The sequence below is a fragment of the Macadamia integrifolia genome, chromosome 9 (assembly GCF_013358625.1).
Source record: "Macadamia integrifolia cultivar HAES 741 chromosome 9, SCU_Mint_v3, whole genome shotgun sequence".
In the NCBI taxonomy this organism is placed as follows: Eukaryota; Viridiplantae; Streptophyta; class Magnoliopsida; order Proteales; family Proteaceae; genus Macadamia; species Macadamia integrifolia.
This window is the reverse complement of record NC_056565.1, coordinates 10,091,181-10,107,756: the sequence shown is the minus strand read 5'-3', so window position 1 is coordinate 10,107,756 and position 16,576 is coordinate 10,091,181. Positions and strand designations below refer to the sequence as shown.

Sequence of the window (16,576 nt, the reverse complement as noted above, 5' to 3'; positions counted from 1 at the left end):
TGAATGGTTAAAAGAGAATAATTTCTTCATTAAAAAAAAAAAGCCCAAAATCCTTTGTGAAGATTTCTGTACAAAAGAACATGGAGAATAAAGTTTACCTTTTCTCATGGTCATTTTCCTTTCCTTTCCATTCCTTTCTTGTTTTATTCTATTTTCCTTTTCTTCTTTTTGGTTGTTATCTAGAAAGGGGGATGGTTATACTTCACCTAAATAAGCACTCTTAGTTTTATGCATAGTTGTTAAGGCGCCAAGGCGAACCAAGGCGGTGGAGGGTTGGCTAAGCGCTTAGGCGAGAAGGCGCACGGTTTGAGGTGAACAAGGCGACCAATTGTTAAATTTTATTTTCCCTATTTTCTAACATTATTTAGTAAGCTATATATACCTTGTATCATAAAAAATCAAGATTAAGCAACATCAAGTCATTAAAAATCAACATTTAGCCATATTAAATCATAAAAAATTAACATTTAAGTCAAATTAAGTTATAAAAAATCAAAATTTAGAGAAATGCTCTGGTTTTATAACAAGTTTGACTGGTCAAATGATATTATTTTTACATGAGACTTTTTGTATCAGTTATAATATAAAACCAACTTTCCAACAAGTCTAAGATTACTTAAATCTGAGTTGTAATGACAAAGTTATGCTCCGATCAAACTTATTTTTAAGTGCGTGAATGCTGTTAAAATCGCTTGAATGAAAATAATTTTATGGATATCAAAACAAAAAATTATTTTACCGGACTTTTGGTTTTTAGCAATGTTTTAACAAGATAGAATTTATAAAATTTTTATAATTAAGAAAAACTGCAGCATTTAAAAGTTGAAAATCGCCCCTATAATCAAAATCCAATTTTTTTTTCTTGGACTGGGTGGTTGACTTTTTATCCTTTTAGAATTTGATTTTTAAACTATTTTTATTGGATTCAAATAGGGGGTATTTGCTTATTTATGAATAATATCTTAAGTAAATGAAATAAAAAATATAAAAAGCATTTACTTAAATGATATTTGGCATAAATAAGTGCCAAAACACAAGGCGGCATGCAATGCAATAAGGCGATTGTCGCCTAGGCCCCAGGCAAACCGCCTGGACGCCTAGTCGTCGCCTTAGCGACGCCTTGACAACTATGGTTTTATGAATAAGATAAGACTCAAGAATCCAACCATTTCTATACTATTCTATTAAATTCTCTCGAAATTTAGCTCAAATATTTAACTAGCACAAAAATTTCAAATAAATGATATGTATGATTTATTTAGCTACCACTAACTTCCACAGTTCTAAAAATGCCCGAATCTTCACTTACCAAGTCCAATCAAGTTAATATGAATGAGGCCCAGCCCAGCTGATTCCAAGAAGATTTGAATCGGAATCAATGGAGACCGATTCCCGTACTCAATTCCAAGTTCTTGAACCTTGCTAACTTCTTGTAAAGAAAATCATAACATTATTCATTACAACAAAGGGAGACAATGTCTCAAGTTAAACTCAGAAAGACGGGGTCATTTTAAATCCAGGGTTTCGTTTCCCAAGGCAAATGGAAAAAGGAAGAATTCTGGTACAACTTTTACACTGAACATCATTTTTCCCTTTCTTACCTCATCTCTAGATAGAGCAATTTTCCATGTGAGAAGTTAGTTATGTCTTCACTCACAACTTTGTAATAAGGACAACCATAAAACTTTTTTTGTTTTTTACCACAACACAATTTTAAGATAGAGAAGGAAATGAGATATGGTACAAGCTAAATAGATAATTAATAAGACAGGCAAAGGGTTCCTGAATGGCTCAAAATATCTGACATGTGGCTGATCCCAAATTTTGTAGACATCTAGAACCTATGGTCCCCTGCCTACATCACAAGTTTGGGCCCAAACAGAGTCTTCCAAGTGGCAAAATATGCTTTGAGAATATAGGGGCCACGGGAGGGTGCATGTACATGCATGGACATAACTGAGATGAGAGGGCATTTGATTGAATCTAAGTCAGAAATTTGACACTTGGCATATCCATAGGGTGTACAACTATTCCAAAAGCAACTGTACACATGGCTCAAAATGGTGGACCATTCAGATATGTTTATCAGAACGTGGCTGTGAAAATGAAAGTTTTCCCTAATAAGATATCAGCACAATATACTACTGGAAATAGTAAAAAGCTACAGATCCAAACATGAAATTCACATTAATAAATACAAAATGTGAAGCCAGAAGTAACGTGCATGCAGATACAAAGATGAAATACAAGCTTTGGGCAGGCAGACTTGTACGCAATTCACGGATATGAAAAGAATATAATCAATCCAGAGTGGCGGCATGATCTATAAGAGCTTATGTCTGAGAATTTCAATACTTTTCAAAAGTTCTGCCAAATTTTGAGGTTGTGTTAAGAATAAAGCACAAGGCCAAAACACAAATAAAATGCCACACTATTTTTCATAATATACTTATTTTTCTGTTCAGACTCAGAGAAAAGAAAGCAATTTTATTAGACCCCACGTTCTTGTATAAAATGATTCATGACCAATGATGAATATTATTGATCACTGATTGAAAAGGAATCAATGATCGAGATCTTTACTCTTCCTCATTGTAGAGACATAAAACTAATGAGTCATACTATGAAGTTATGGAAGAGAGTTATTGAAACAACCTAAGACAAGAAACTACTATTACGAAGAAATAATTTGGTTTTATGCTAGGAAGACTCACGACAAAAGCCATTTACTTACTTAGGAGACTCGTAAAAGATTTAGAGATTGCAAGAAGGATCTCCGTATGGTCTTTATTGACCTAGAAAAAACTTATGACAGGGTCCATAGAGAGTTAATCTGGCAATTACTAGAGAAAAGATATGTATAATGGTGTGATGACTAGTGTAAAAACTATAGGGGGTCAAGGTAGTGAATTCCCAATTACAATTGGGTTACATCAAGTTTTCACTTATCATGGATGATTTAACCAAAGACATTCAAGATGAGGTTCCTTGGTGTATGCTTTTTGCAAATGATATTGTTTTAGTAGATGAGACAAAAGCAGAGACTAATGCTAAGTTGGAGTTATGGAGATCAGCCTTGGAATCAAAGGTTTTAAGAAACATAGAACGAAGACAAAGTATATTGTGTGTAACTTTAGTTACATTAGGACGGATAATGAGGTGGTAAAAATTGATGGGACAGAGATTCGCAAATTGATTATTTAAGGTTATCAGGGTCAATCATAAATAAAGAAGGTGATAAAGAGAATGAAGATTCATAAAGGATTAAAATAGGATGGATGAAGTGGAGGGGTGCATCTGAAGTGTTGAATGATCAACATATTCCTTTGAAACTTAAAGAAAAAATTTATAGGACATTTATATGACTGGCTATGATGTATGGTGCGGAATGTTGGCTAGTTAAGAATGAGGATGTTGAAATGGATGTGTGGCAAAACTAGGAGAAATTCGTTTGAGGTAGCATGGTCATGTTCAATGGAGGCCTTTGGATGTGATTTGATTTACATTGAAGGAATAAAAGAGCCAAGGGAAGACCTAAAAGGACCCTAGGAGAAGCGGTGAGGAAATACATGCATAGCTTAGGCCTTGTATCAAGTATGACCTTGAATAGAGCTGATTGGAGGGAAAGGATCTATGTAGCCGACCCCGTTTAGTTAGGATATGGCTAAGTTATTGTTGTTGTTGTTTTATTGGTTGAGAAGGAACCACATACAGTGATGCTTAATGTTTGGACTAGAGTTGCTGAATCTTGAGCAAGTACACCTAGGCCAAGTTAATTTTCATGTATTAACACTTAACGATTAAAACATACATAAAAGTTCAATCCAATAGCTTATACAATTCGTATTACAGCGTTGGGGTAAGTTTGTCCGGATTCAAAAGAGAGATAACAATGAAACACATTGACCATATGGCTGTGTTTGATTCTCAAAGTTGAAGCACCACTTAGAAGATGGATAATTTCATTTTATTCATTTCTTGGACTTGCATCAATGGTTTAGAATTCAAAAGGAAGGAGCTAAATTCCCTTGCCTCATTGAACTCCGCAACTGGCGAATGTTCTATATCCTACTGTCAGAGGAATTGGAAAGAGGGGAAGAGGGGGAGGGGTAGAGTGAGCACAGATAAAACAAATTTCAGTTAAGGTCGACCTGATACAATGTAAGCCATGGAATTTTTCACAGAAATAAATTTTAAAAACTCATTCCAGGTAAAGCAAAACACAGTTTTAACTACAGCCGCACCAAAAAATGCATGCCTAAGAAGACAGAGGAATACCTGATTTCTCTCGCGCTTTCAAATAGTTCAAGAGAATAGATATTATCATCGTCTGCGAAGTAGACAATCCCATTTAGATGATGGAATTCAATGTGCTCGAGAGCCCTGTTTCGTTGGTGTACGCCTCTATCCTTTATGTTTGTCAAATTCTTGGAGCACACAAGATGCCTATACATAACACCAGTCTTACTCAGAATTTCTGAAGTTTCCTTTGAAGCTGAGTTCATCTCCACCACAATCCACAGAAGAGGCGGCCGAACAAGTCTCAATGCCTGACCCAAGCGATTGAGATAGAATGCTTGGAGAGGCCGATTGTATGTCGGAGTTACAATTATTAACTGCTTCAGCGGGACAACATCGAGTGGATCTTTTATTTCAGACTTGGTCTCGAGATCTAGGTTCATTGTCGCCAATACGACCTTCTCCGGCCCAACGATACCATCAAGACCCTTTTGTACATTAAAAGTGGGCGGCTTGATCTCATACGGTAAGTCATGTCGCCTAATGTCTTCGACATCACCAAATGGCATGAGCCCTAGCACGAAACCCAGAACAAAACACAGTAACAACCGAAGGAAGAATCTCGTCCATGGTGGATGCCCCTTGCGTGAGTATCTAGGCAAGAAAATCCCCGGCAGGAATCGGCGGAATCCAACACCCAACACAGCAAAAGATGGCGAACTCGAAGAGTAGTTGGAACCAGAGAAAAGCTTATGAGTTGGAGAATGAACCGCAAATGGACCACCCCCGTTTTGGTAAGAACGGTCGTGATGAGCAGCAGGGGATAGAGTTCGTCGAAATGAAGCCATAGCTCAACTTTTATTTCGAAGCATACAGGGAACCCTATACCATTTTACATCTTCTAGTTCACATGGTCCGGGAAGAGCTTCTATAGATCAGAAATCCAGAAATATCACCAATAAGCAAACAATAGATGAAAATTTCAGATCCGTAGCCAAGATCCGAACTAGACTACAAAATTATTTCCAGAAACAAAAGAAAACCAAGAATCTCGTGCATTGTAAATCAAACAAAATGCAACGAATTGGATACCTAGATGAGGAAAACAAAAGCAAAAATAGAACTAGAATGAGCTCTCTCTCTCTCTCTCTCTCTCTCTCAGAAAGAACAGAGCGATCGAAGCTTTCTTTTACTCAATCTCTGCAACTTCGTCTTCCTTGCTGTGTTCGAAAACGCAGGCATAGAAAGGCAGCGATTAACGACGGTGGAAGTAGATATTCAATTTTTCGGAGACAATCGAGGCGATCAAACCGCGACAAGTCACTTCCATGCCATGCTCTGCTCTGCTCATCAGTTCATGAGTAATGTCTCTCGCCATTCTGTACAAGACGTAGTAGTAGAGTCTTAACACTCTTAAGAACCGTCCGTAGTTACCGCAATTCGGTCCTGGAGCGTACCCGAAGCGTGCCCGTACTTTATTGCAAAGGCTACACTTCTAATAGATAAGCAACACCTGTATCTGTTTTGATAGATGGCGACACTTTCTCTTTATCTGTCGGGGGCGTCCTTTGTCGTTGTCATAGCCAGAAAAAGGCCGCACCTGACATTCTGAAGGGCAATCATACGTGATTTGGAGCGCTATTTAGAACGTCAGATTGGAATGACACTTGAAAACCTCCGACGTCAGATTAGAATTAAACACGATTTTGGGTTTCTTTCAATCAACACGTGGTTTTAAAGAAATTGTATCGGGTATGGATACCATTATGTACCGGCCGACCGAATCAGATGATTTTAGAAACTTATCTGGTTGCTCGGCCCTTGAGCCCAAACACAAGGTCGTGTTCAATTATGAAATTAAAATTTTCATACATATTTAAGCCTTTGTATGCACTTTTATTGACCTCCGCACTAGTCAACGAACAATTTCTTTCCTAAAAGATTTTTGTTTATGTAAAATTTACTATGGTTAAAATTATTCCAATAATACAGGATCCCATAGATATCGATGTTGGATACAGATAAACCTGATATGTCCCGATTCACTCATTTGAGACGAAATTGGACAATAATGTTATCTTTTAATTTTCCATATTTCAAGTTTCAAATCATAAGAAAAATATACGGATTTCAAAGATCAACAGCAAGGGTTATGGATTTTTTGAGTTGGTTCTTCCCACAAGCCAAAGAAATAAGGTTAACTAATACATATTTTACTATCTTCCTTTCGCTTGTTTAGGTTCACCCTTTCACAGCAATGCATTCCAAGGTTTTCACGGCATAAGCTCATACCAACTCAAATAACTCTCAATTTATCATATGTATCAGAGCTTAATCATTAGTTATCCCTATCTTGTTCATATTCCATTTTATATTTTTTTTTAATTATAAGTTATACTAATTTTATTAATTAACAGGCCGTTTCTTCATTACTCAACACTCAACTCCATATATTATTATTGTTGGTATTACAGGCATCCTACATAATTTATATCTAAGTTTTAATGGATTGCGTCAATGACACACCACTCCAGCTGTATATCCATTTCATTCATCATGCCTTGATCTTATATGTGCAATATTATTTGTCTCTCCTCCATTATTTATGGTTGAATATAGACATATGAAATTATCACTTTGAGGTACCACTTTCATCCATTATCACCACCTATATTTCTTTCTTATTAAAGATGCACTTTTGTTTAACATAAAAGGATGGTTGAATGACATCTCTGTAACTGTTTTTAGAACATTCAACCTTCGTTTGATTGTCACTTTTTTTTATTCTCAAAAATTTTTCAAGTCAAGGATAAAAGAGAATTTTCAAAATTATTTGAAATTGACTTATCGTTATATAATTTTCAAAAGTTATCATTGTCTTGCATATTTTTCAGATACATATGTGAAATAATGGATTCTATCCTTACTGAATGGAATAAAAAAAAATATTAAACTAAAAGGACAAAAAAAAAATTATAAATCTTTTGACACCAAAAGGGATTGCAATGAAAAACATATCTTTAAAAGTCAGAACCTTTTTTATTTAAAAGCAAGAAAATAATTTTTTTTATTGTATAATTGTATTAAATGAATGGGAAAGGGTTCCTTAAAAGGTGGCGTGACCCCTTACATCAACACAAGGGCTATGGTAGCACACACAAATACATCAGCAAGGCGGGATTTCCACCTTTCATGAGGAGTGGGGCAATCATTTTGCCCCACTTTATGTCTAGTGTGTAGGGGCCACGCTACCTTTCTAGCTTCTTTTCTCCAAATAAATTTCCAAAAGGAATATAAGTTACAAAGTATCTCTTTTTGGCGTCCTTGTCTTTAATTCTCTCAAGTTTTGAACCATTGACCTTCCGGATGTTGTTTTTTGTAAAACAAAACAGTGCAAAATGTCTAATCCCACAATGCTTATGGAAGATAGTAAAGTATATTGCGTATGGAAGATAGTATAGTTCATAATGTACAATGAAAACTACCTTATGAAAACTACCAAGGTAGGGTTCATTGGAAGAAAGGCTCCCCATACTTAATAGAGCAGTGTCAAGAGTCAAGACCTAGGTGTGTGAAGGTTCTTTTTGCTCATTTTGTGTTTTCTCTTTTATAGAGAGATCTTTTTGGACCTCCTTGGACAAGTGTTTCCAAGAGAGAAGTCTCCTGTATAAATAGAGTATGTCCCTAACACTTTAAAAAATCATTCTAAATGTTCTATCATCTCTCTCTCTCTTTTGGTTTCTGCCCTCTGTTTTGAGAGTTTTCCATGCTCTATTATGTTGGTTGATTGGGCATAACCTAAGAGTGTCCTAATGTGGCCTAGTAAGTGAGTGCAACATCTTCTAGAAGGTCAAGTGGTGGTTTCAATCTTACATATTGATTCACAAGAACCCTCTTACACCGTAAGGGGTGAATACATTCTTAAGGATAGTGACCAGTGGCACAACCCAAACCCACTGTACCTTTAATATTATTTCAAGGGGTTGACCGATCATAAAATGATTACTTCTGTTTTTAGGAGTTGTTAAATTCCTTATTCAATTACGAGTTTACAACACAACACAACGTAATCCTATTGAAATAGGCAACTATTTTATCTGCATATTTATTAAGAGATCTCCATGGTCAATGTTAAAACTAGACATTTTGAAAGAAAGATAATGAAGCAATTCATCTTGTACTGCACCACTTTCAACATCCACACATCAATGGCTTTAACTCCACCATGATTCCTTGATCGGACAATTGTTGATTGTGTTGTTCCTTGTTCCTACTGTGGAAGTCTTTTCCAAAGCTTTGGGATGTCCACATCTTCCTCATGATATTTTTTCCCTTGCCACTGCAAACATTGGCTAGTCTTCCCTTTCCAGGTAAACCAAAATCTTCTTTATTGGGGTTAGCCTCTTATTATTTAGCCTTCGATTGGTTATGGTTAAAGGGTTGGACAATAGGTATATAAATATTTGTGAGGTTACCTAATTTTCCTCAGACTGGTCTCCAAACCAATCTATAGGAGGCAGCTTTTGGTAGAATGGAAAAATTGAACTTTTGTCTCTTTTTATTACAGCCATTTTGAGCAATGCCATTAAATATGAGGTTACAACGAAACACCTAAATTAAGCCTATGATGTTACAACATAAAATGACACCTTAATTAAGCCTTCAGGAAGAAACAGGAAGAACTAAAACCTTAAAATCACTATTGTACATTTCTATTGTGAAGGCTACCAGACATGCCAACTAACATGAATAAAGGCTAGTGACAGCCATATCCTGGAGGTGGTGGTGGCCTTCTACTTGCTCCTCTGTCTAATACAGAGTAGCTGTTCTCTAATTGATGAGCATAACCAACCAACCTTTAACCTGATTTTGGTACCCACACCCACTGTTGACGGTGGTTATTACCATATCCAGATGCTTGGTAACCCATGTGACCATTGTATCCACCATCTGGAAAACTATTAGCTCCAGTTGCAACATGTATTTGTGCTACATATCTAGGATGGTTTTGCATGGGATGCACTCTAATATGGGAAGCTTGTTGGTTACTTCTCACATGCTGTGGATGATGAAATGATCTTTCATGAGATGGATTGGGGGCAGCTGATGGAGCATACGGTTGCCCATAACCATGGTCTGAGTGATTCTTAAAGCTGGTTGTATGTGTATACATACTACTGTGAGTGGGATAATTAACCCCAGGTCGTACTGTTCTCTGATGTTCAGGATTGTGGTATCCACCTCTCTGATGTTCAAGATTGTGATATCCACCTCTCTGATGTTCAAGATTGTGGTATCTACCACCATTTGCATAGGTGGATGGGGGAGCACCATACATATCCGCAGCATAAGATGGCGATTGGGCATGTATCTGGTCACCCCCATTAGTGTACCTCTTTACCTGTAAGCTGTTAACAACAAGCCTATGTGCTGCATCCCCAAGCTGTCGACCTGAAATGGATCCAGGAGGGTTTCGCCTGAAAGAATAAGGCAAAAACCAGAAGTCTGTAAGCTTCTCTTTACTTGTATATTCCCGCCATCTATTAGGCATTTATGATCATATATAGTCATGGTGGCCCATACTTTTTAGCTGCAACCCCCTTCACCCACCCACCCCCTCCCCCCAAAAAAATTATATATACCTGCCATTGTCAAATGGTTTTCTCCCTGTATCTTCATGCCACAATACAGGTGGTGGCTTGAGATCCCCAAGATTAACAGTCTGCAACAGCACAATAGGACAAGCATATTATAAATACACACATATTTCAATGCAATGCACAGGTACTAAAAAAAAAATGCAAAAGCTCAACTAATAGCACCAAATAACTTGAAATCACCAAGTCATACAGAAATCAACATTTTGGCCAGTAGCAGACCCTCCACCCCTCAACTCAACTAACATGAACTACTTCCTTGAGCCACAACACAAGTCCAGGTTCAATACATATAAGCATCACATTCCTACTAAGACAATATTCATGGGAATTCCAAACAAATTCATGCTGTGTGGGCACAATACAAATGCCCGAGTACTATATGTTACAAGTCTGCTTCCCATACCTTCTTTAAAAACAATCAATAGTAAGGTGGTAAGCCAGGCAATGCTTTGTGATGCAACCCAAGCTTTCAAAACCCTAATTAGATCGTTAGGGCCCACCTCAAAATAATAAAATTCCTAAACAAAAAAACCAGGGCAATTTCTTAATTTTCAAAAATTTATTGACCTTTATGGAACCATAAACAGTTTCTTGGACAAAATGGTAAATAATTTTGAAGGGAAGCACCATTGTGAAATTAAAGCTTAGAAAATGATAAATTATGGAAAATCAGAAATAATGGTTTTAGAGTGAATAACCAAAGAATCTGGCCTATTAGCAAAATGCAAATAGAAGAAGAAGAAGTCTTCTTCAACCTCCTGATCCCTGCTACTGAGACTATTCCTTTGCTTTGATCAAACACCCACAAGGATTGACCGACGCTAGTGAGACTTTTAGGCTTAAGTTCCGAACACCCAGAACCTTTCAGTTTTTTTATCAATAGCACCCAGAATGTGATCCCAGAATATGGGGCTGAAACAATAAGAATCAGAGAAGCTGCAGAATCTTATCAGCCCACAAAGGCACAAACTGACATTAAACAGAGTGCACACATAATATTTGATCACTGACCTGATTGTGGAGAGACTAAGATGCAAACAGAAATCAACAGCAAGGAGGGAAATCATAGAACCTGCTAATGTTTAGCAGAAGAAGAAATTCCAGTTCACCACGAACCAGAGATTGGCTGCCCAAGAACTGACTGTGAAGGTTGCCCATCAACCATTCACCCAAGAGAACCTTTTTCTCTATGGAAGAAACCACAACCTCAACCATCCATTCCAATCAATTGTGTAGTTATAATATTTAGGCTTAAACCAGTGAAGATTATAAGAGGTTATCTAAGACTAAAACTCAAAAGTTAACTACATCACTTTGCAATCACCGACAATAATAACCGATAGCCAAGGATTTCAGTAGTGACCTCTCTAGGCATATCAAGAAATTCCCGTGTCTCATGCTATAGTGCTGGAACCCAAATACATAAATGGTGGTTGTCTCATGTGTATATATATATATATATATATCCATGAGTTCCATATTGAACATTGTGCAAGTTCTATGGACACACGGGGAATCTTATTATTCACCTAGGCTAGTCAATTTGGTGCTACAAATGGCAGACGAGGGTGAGTTCATATGAAACCCAACACTTGTAGCATGTAACGAGCATCATGGCCCAAAAGTGAGTTCAATTCTTTGTTTCTTTTTTTATTTTTTTTGGGCGGGGGGGATAAATTAAGTGAGTTCAATTTTTCTGATTCAAATTATGAAGTGTACCATTTTTAATTTTTCATCACTTGGACTCATTTCCCCAAATGGAATGCTCAAACTAAGATGGGTGTCCGTCCTCCATTACCACCATGTTTTTCCCACATGACAGTTAATGGAGGTCACCAAATTCACTAAATTAGTGAAATCTAAACAGCAGAAACCATATGACATAAACTACTAAAAATCCTCTAAAATTATCATCAGGATATCTGAAGACTATAACAACAATACATAACTTCAATAAATTAGAACTTGCATTTTTTTCAAGATTTAGCACATAAATTTCATACTTACACTACAAAACAAAACAAAACAAAGGCAAAACGAAAACGAAAACGAAAACAAAACAAACGAAAACGAAAACGAAAACAACAAAACAAAACAAAAACAAAACAAAACAAAAAAACAAAAACAAAAACAAAAACAAAAAAACAAAAAAAAAAAAAAAAAAAAAAAAAAAAAAAACAAAAAAACAAAAACAAAAACAAAAACAAAAAAAAAAAAAAAAAAAAAAAAAAAACAAAAACAAAAACAAAAAACAAAAAAGAAGAAGGTTGATACCTCCTAAGATTTTCTAAACTATAAATTCCAAAGAATGAGATCATTAACTACTCTTCTAGTCTTCTTTATATGTAAACTCATTATGGAATTATATAGTCAGAATCTAAGATTATGAACCACAGCATAACAATGCAAAGGAGAAAACATGGTTAAGTCCCGGCTCCAGAAAGGTCCTAGGGTGGACAATATACCATATCCAACAAAATTACGTGGGGAGATAACCAAGTGGCATATGAAAATTAGCAAAGAAACAAAGAGCACTAGTAAATTTGGGAACTGGAAATTTACAGTGCAGATATGTCTACATGTAATTTGGCAATTTGGCTTGGTCACTGAGAGATGAGTTAATAAGTCCTGCTAATATATAAATATTAATATCAATATTTATTATTTCTGTAGGTTATTAATTTTTATATAAAAATTAAATCCAAATTACCAAAAAATGGAAATATGAGACAGATGTAATAATACAGCAAAAGTTTACAAACGGCCATCAAACAGATGAATCTCTCCATGTCTTCAAAAAATGGACATAGCATATATTTTCAAAAATTTATTACATAAACTTATTCGCAAAGTATGCATAGATTTACTATGGACAAGCCTTCTCTTTTTCTTGTTTTGATCCCTAACAGAAAGGTTTCATCAAAAGAAAACTGAATCATTTATTATCTACCACAGGGAGTGTTTAAGTTGCAAATAATTAATAGAGACAAAAAGCATTCTAACACGGGATTCTGTTATGTTGAGGATAGAAAACTAAGAAGAGAACAAAGAAACTAGCAAAAGAACCTCATCAAGACTCAGGGATTTCAATACTAACCTTTTTGGGGAATACAACACCAGCCGGTGGTCGAGTGATATGCTTATGTGCATCCGGAAGTCTGTATATGGCACATCTAGAAAAAGCAGAAAGGAGAATTTATTAAGGGGTAAAAAAAAATAACGAAAATCAGTCAGAGATACAGGAATGTTTCAGCTTATGTATCTTCAGTTTTGGGAAAAAGCTTACATTACTTGATTGTTCATAATGTCTTCCATTCCAGCAACAGGAGACCTGAAGATGGGATGGTAAGGATCTCCACTACAAAGTGATAGGTACCCATTCATCCCACCACTGCATGTAGTCCTAAATAATCAGAAATTGACCCAGAAGTTCTTAAAATGAAAATATCAAAGTGAACAAAGATATTGTGTAACTAAATCCTTGTTAGCACATAAGAACATTTTTGATTATGTGCGAACTGAAGATCAAATAAAATGTTTACAAAATGAGGACTAAATCATGTAGAACACCCAGTAGTGAACTAGGGTAAGGATTATTAAGAGTACTGTGGAAACTTCAGAGCGGGCCATCCTTGACCTTACCCATCAAACCCTTTCTTTTTCCAGGATATGGTGATACAGAATGAGACCAGCAGGTCTAATTTCCAGATCTCAGCTACCGGGCTTCTCAAACCAAAATATAAAGTCCAACGATCCTGTTGACTCTATCAAGTGAAGCAGGAAGCCTATGGAGACTTCTTGTGCAATGATGAACGGTATGTAACATGCCCTCCCTATTGTCTTTGATTCTTGAATGCATAAGCAAGATCCGATTTATGTTTGATAGGGATTACACACCCTTTAAATAGAACCTTTGACCAGAATTTGGTGACTGGAATCCTTCCTTAAAGAAGAAACTTTGAATCTGTTATTACTTTCTACCCTATTCGAGTTCTGTGATCTGTTTAGGTTCCTTACTGAACTGAAATTCCATAATTTCTTTAAATCTTCCAATCAGATTGGCTTGATCTTTTAGTATGCTATTCTCCTACTTTTGGTTAATATCTGTTCACAGTTTTATTCACATCTGAGTTTCTTATTTTATTCTACTGATTTTTCTTGGAATCTGAACTGTTATACCTAGTCTGCGATGCTGGTTTGTTAAGGATTTCTGAAACCTACTTGTTAGGTGGCCCATCAGTTAGATTCTGCTAGAGTGATAGTCGCAGCAAGTTCTCATTGAAGAGGTAACCATTGCAAGGATGCAAGCTACACAATGATTCCTAAAGAAAGTCAAATTGTTGAATAAGCCGTGCCAAACTTAGGGCATATATCAAAGTTCAATTCAAGCCGAGCACATCTAGCTCCACATCCGAGATCATATCCCCTTACAAGCATAGTTGTCATGAAGCCTAGGCGAACCAAGCCGATCAAGGAGGACAAAATTTAAAGCAACACCAGCAAGGCACGCCTTGACAACTATGCTTACAAGTCGAAAGGGTAAAGTTCACAAGCAGGAAGAATTGATGAAGAGCATGAACAGCAGGTGTATGGGTTCTAATGCAGGTTTTAAAATTTTAACCTCAATCAGTTTCATCATTCAATTTGGAAATTAAATTCGCTTTGAGATGGGCGGCTATGTGTGGAGAAAGCAATAACTTGTGACTTGATCACCTGCAAGCCCACTTTGAAGGAAGGAATCAAAGCCAGATTGCACCCATGGTACAGTAAGAATTGGGTATTATTTTTGGGAAAGCTAATTAAGTAATATATAAAACGCTACTCACCTAACTTAATAGCAGAGCTCTACCAGGGGGAGCTAAAAAAAAGAGATCAAATAGAAGGCCTGCACTTATTTCATGTGGTGTCCCAGAAAATTACAGCATCTTCACTTGGCTCACTAAATCCTCCAACTTCTGTAGTTCCTGTTGACTTTAATATCATAAGGGTGGCTAATCCTAAACGAATTTGAATCCAGGTTAAGCATTTAATGAACCACCCAGATCACCCAATTTCCAACACACCCATTTTCAAAACAAACCACCCACCAATCCACACACACAACAGAACCCCCCCCCCCAAACAAAAAAAAAAAAAAAGGCTCGCAGATGACAAAGCGAGACCTGGTTTTTGATTGAGGTGGGATACAACTCTCCTTTTTTTTTTTTTTTTTTTTGAGAAGGGGTGGGGGTCGAGAGTTGGCTCTGTTTTGATTGTAGCTGTTTAAGCCCTTGTTGTTACTGCTTAACTAGTCCCAATAAGACGTAGTCCTGCCTTGGGTACTATGTGGACTTTTAGAGATGGGAAATGGCCCTCAAGACATTAAAAAATTAAACCATCAGTCAAATTGGTGACATTAAAAAAAAGAAAGGGGGGAATATAGTTAAATATGTTCTCCTAAATTTACCTAATGTCCTGGCCACCATATTTAAATGGAAAACACACATGGAGGAAGAGGGAGAAAGAGAAACCATTCATTCCTTCCACGAAATAAATTATTGCCGAAGTAATGGAATACCAACCTCACACTAGGATCAAGTCTTTCTTTGACTTCAATCCGCTCCTTGTTTGACAGCTGTTTACAACGGTCATCAAGAGAAAATATATATGGAGAGAGAGGATGAGAACATGCCACAAAAAGCATGTCAAACAGCACACTGTTCCTCCGAACTTCCTCCTCCTATAGCAGCATGTAAAATGTCATAAATTTCGTTGGCACTAATACAGTACTAGCATGAAAACAACATCAAGAAACCAATTTCATGAAACATGTTCCTTTGAGTAATTTACCGTCAATGTATGTTCAACTTTTTTAATCTCAGCAACAAGGAGTCCTTCATCAATGAAAGGTAATTTTGTGATACCCTTCAAAATAAAGAAAGAGAAAAACAGAAAACAAGCATTCCTTGTCAACCTTCAAAGTTCAAACCCAAAATCCAAATCACAGGATGTTACACACAAGAAAGAGGAAACCCCAACCTGCCAAGCATACCGCTTGCCATTCATATCAACTTCAAAATCTGATCAAAACAACCATCAAAAAGTCAAGATTTCTATACATTGCCTCTGACCGGATAAACTATGATAAGAGAATGAAGCATACCAGTTGGATAAAAAGCAATAATCGGAGAATTTGGATCAGTCATCAATCTTTGATAATGCTTGGGAAGCGCATGAGCACTGGAAACAGGTCCAAACAGTCAGCAAGTCACACCCAACATGGTAAATTCAAAACACAAAGCATCGTACTAGCACAACCTTGCAGCTGGAAAAACCCCCATCAGCTGATTGAATGGTTTGAAGGGAGCACCTAATTCAAAGCTTATGTTCATCTGACCAAGATCCTTGAGATCAGAAGCAAAGGGTGCATAATGATAAGGATAGAACCTGGAAGGACAGTGCAAATGTGAACATTAAGTTGAATCCATACATGTCAAAAGATGTAAGACTACTAGACTACTATCATGGTTGGGTGTGTATTGACCATATAATTTCCTTTATCAGGATTTCTGTTTTTTCCCCCCTCACCTCCCACATTTTTTTATTTTTTATTTTTTGGTGGCAGGGGTCACCTGGAGTCATTAAATAATGGATAAGCTTCAGATTGCAGTAAAGGGAAAACAAGCTTTCAATAAAAC

General features: G+C 36.6%; 2 protein-coding genes across 5 annotated transcripts in view; both read right to left on the bottom strand.

Moving 5' to 3' along the window:
* LOC122090035 (probable beta-1,4-xylosyltransferase IRX9H) overlaps positions 1-5,645 on the bottom strand; it is a 9,029-nt gene extending 3,384 nt beyond the window's left edge. For 2 of the 3 annotated variants that reach the window (XR_006143389.1, XM_042659866.1), the window contains exon 1: positions 4,279-5,643. Coding sequence is in view for 2 of the 3 variants with exons in the window: in XM_042659866.1 (XP_042515800.1) it covers positions 4,279-5,087 (809 nt within the window). In the remaining variant the exon portion in view is untranslated. Of the gene's footprint in view, positions 1-4,278 lie in introns of all 3 variants that reach the window. The other variant, XM_042659867.1, reaches the window with a different exon arrangement.
* Positions 5,646-8,771: 3,126 nt separating this feature from the next.
* The window catches only part of LOC122089812 (5'-3' exoribonuclease 3-like), a 30,415-nt gene continuing 22,610 nt past the window's right edge, over positions 8,772-16,576 (bottom strand). Inside the window, exons 15-23 of one of the 2 annotated variants that reach the window (XM_042659502.1) lie at positions 16,197-16,325; positions 16,042-16,118; positions 15,918-15,958; positions 15,729-15,803; positions 15,461-15,618; positions 13,186-13,302; positions 12,997-13,072; positions 9,882-9,961; positions 8,772-9,716 (exon numbers count right to left, since the gene is read on the bottom strand). In XM_042659502.1, the coding sequence (XP_042515436.1) occupies positions 9,098-9,716; positions 9,882-9,961; positions 12,997-13,072; positions 13,186-13,302; positions 15,461-15,618; positions 15,729-15,803; positions 15,918-15,958; positions 16,042-16,118; positions 16,197-16,325 (1,372 nt within the window). In that variant the 3' untranslated portion in view covers positions 8,772-9,097. The remainder of the gene's footprint in view (positions 9,717-9,881; positions 9,962-12,996; positions 13,073-13,185; positions 13,303-15,460; positions 15,619-15,728; positions 15,804-15,917; positions 15,959-16,041; positions 16,119-16,196; positions 16,326-16,576) is intronic. The other variant, XM_042659503.1, reaches the window with a different exon arrangement.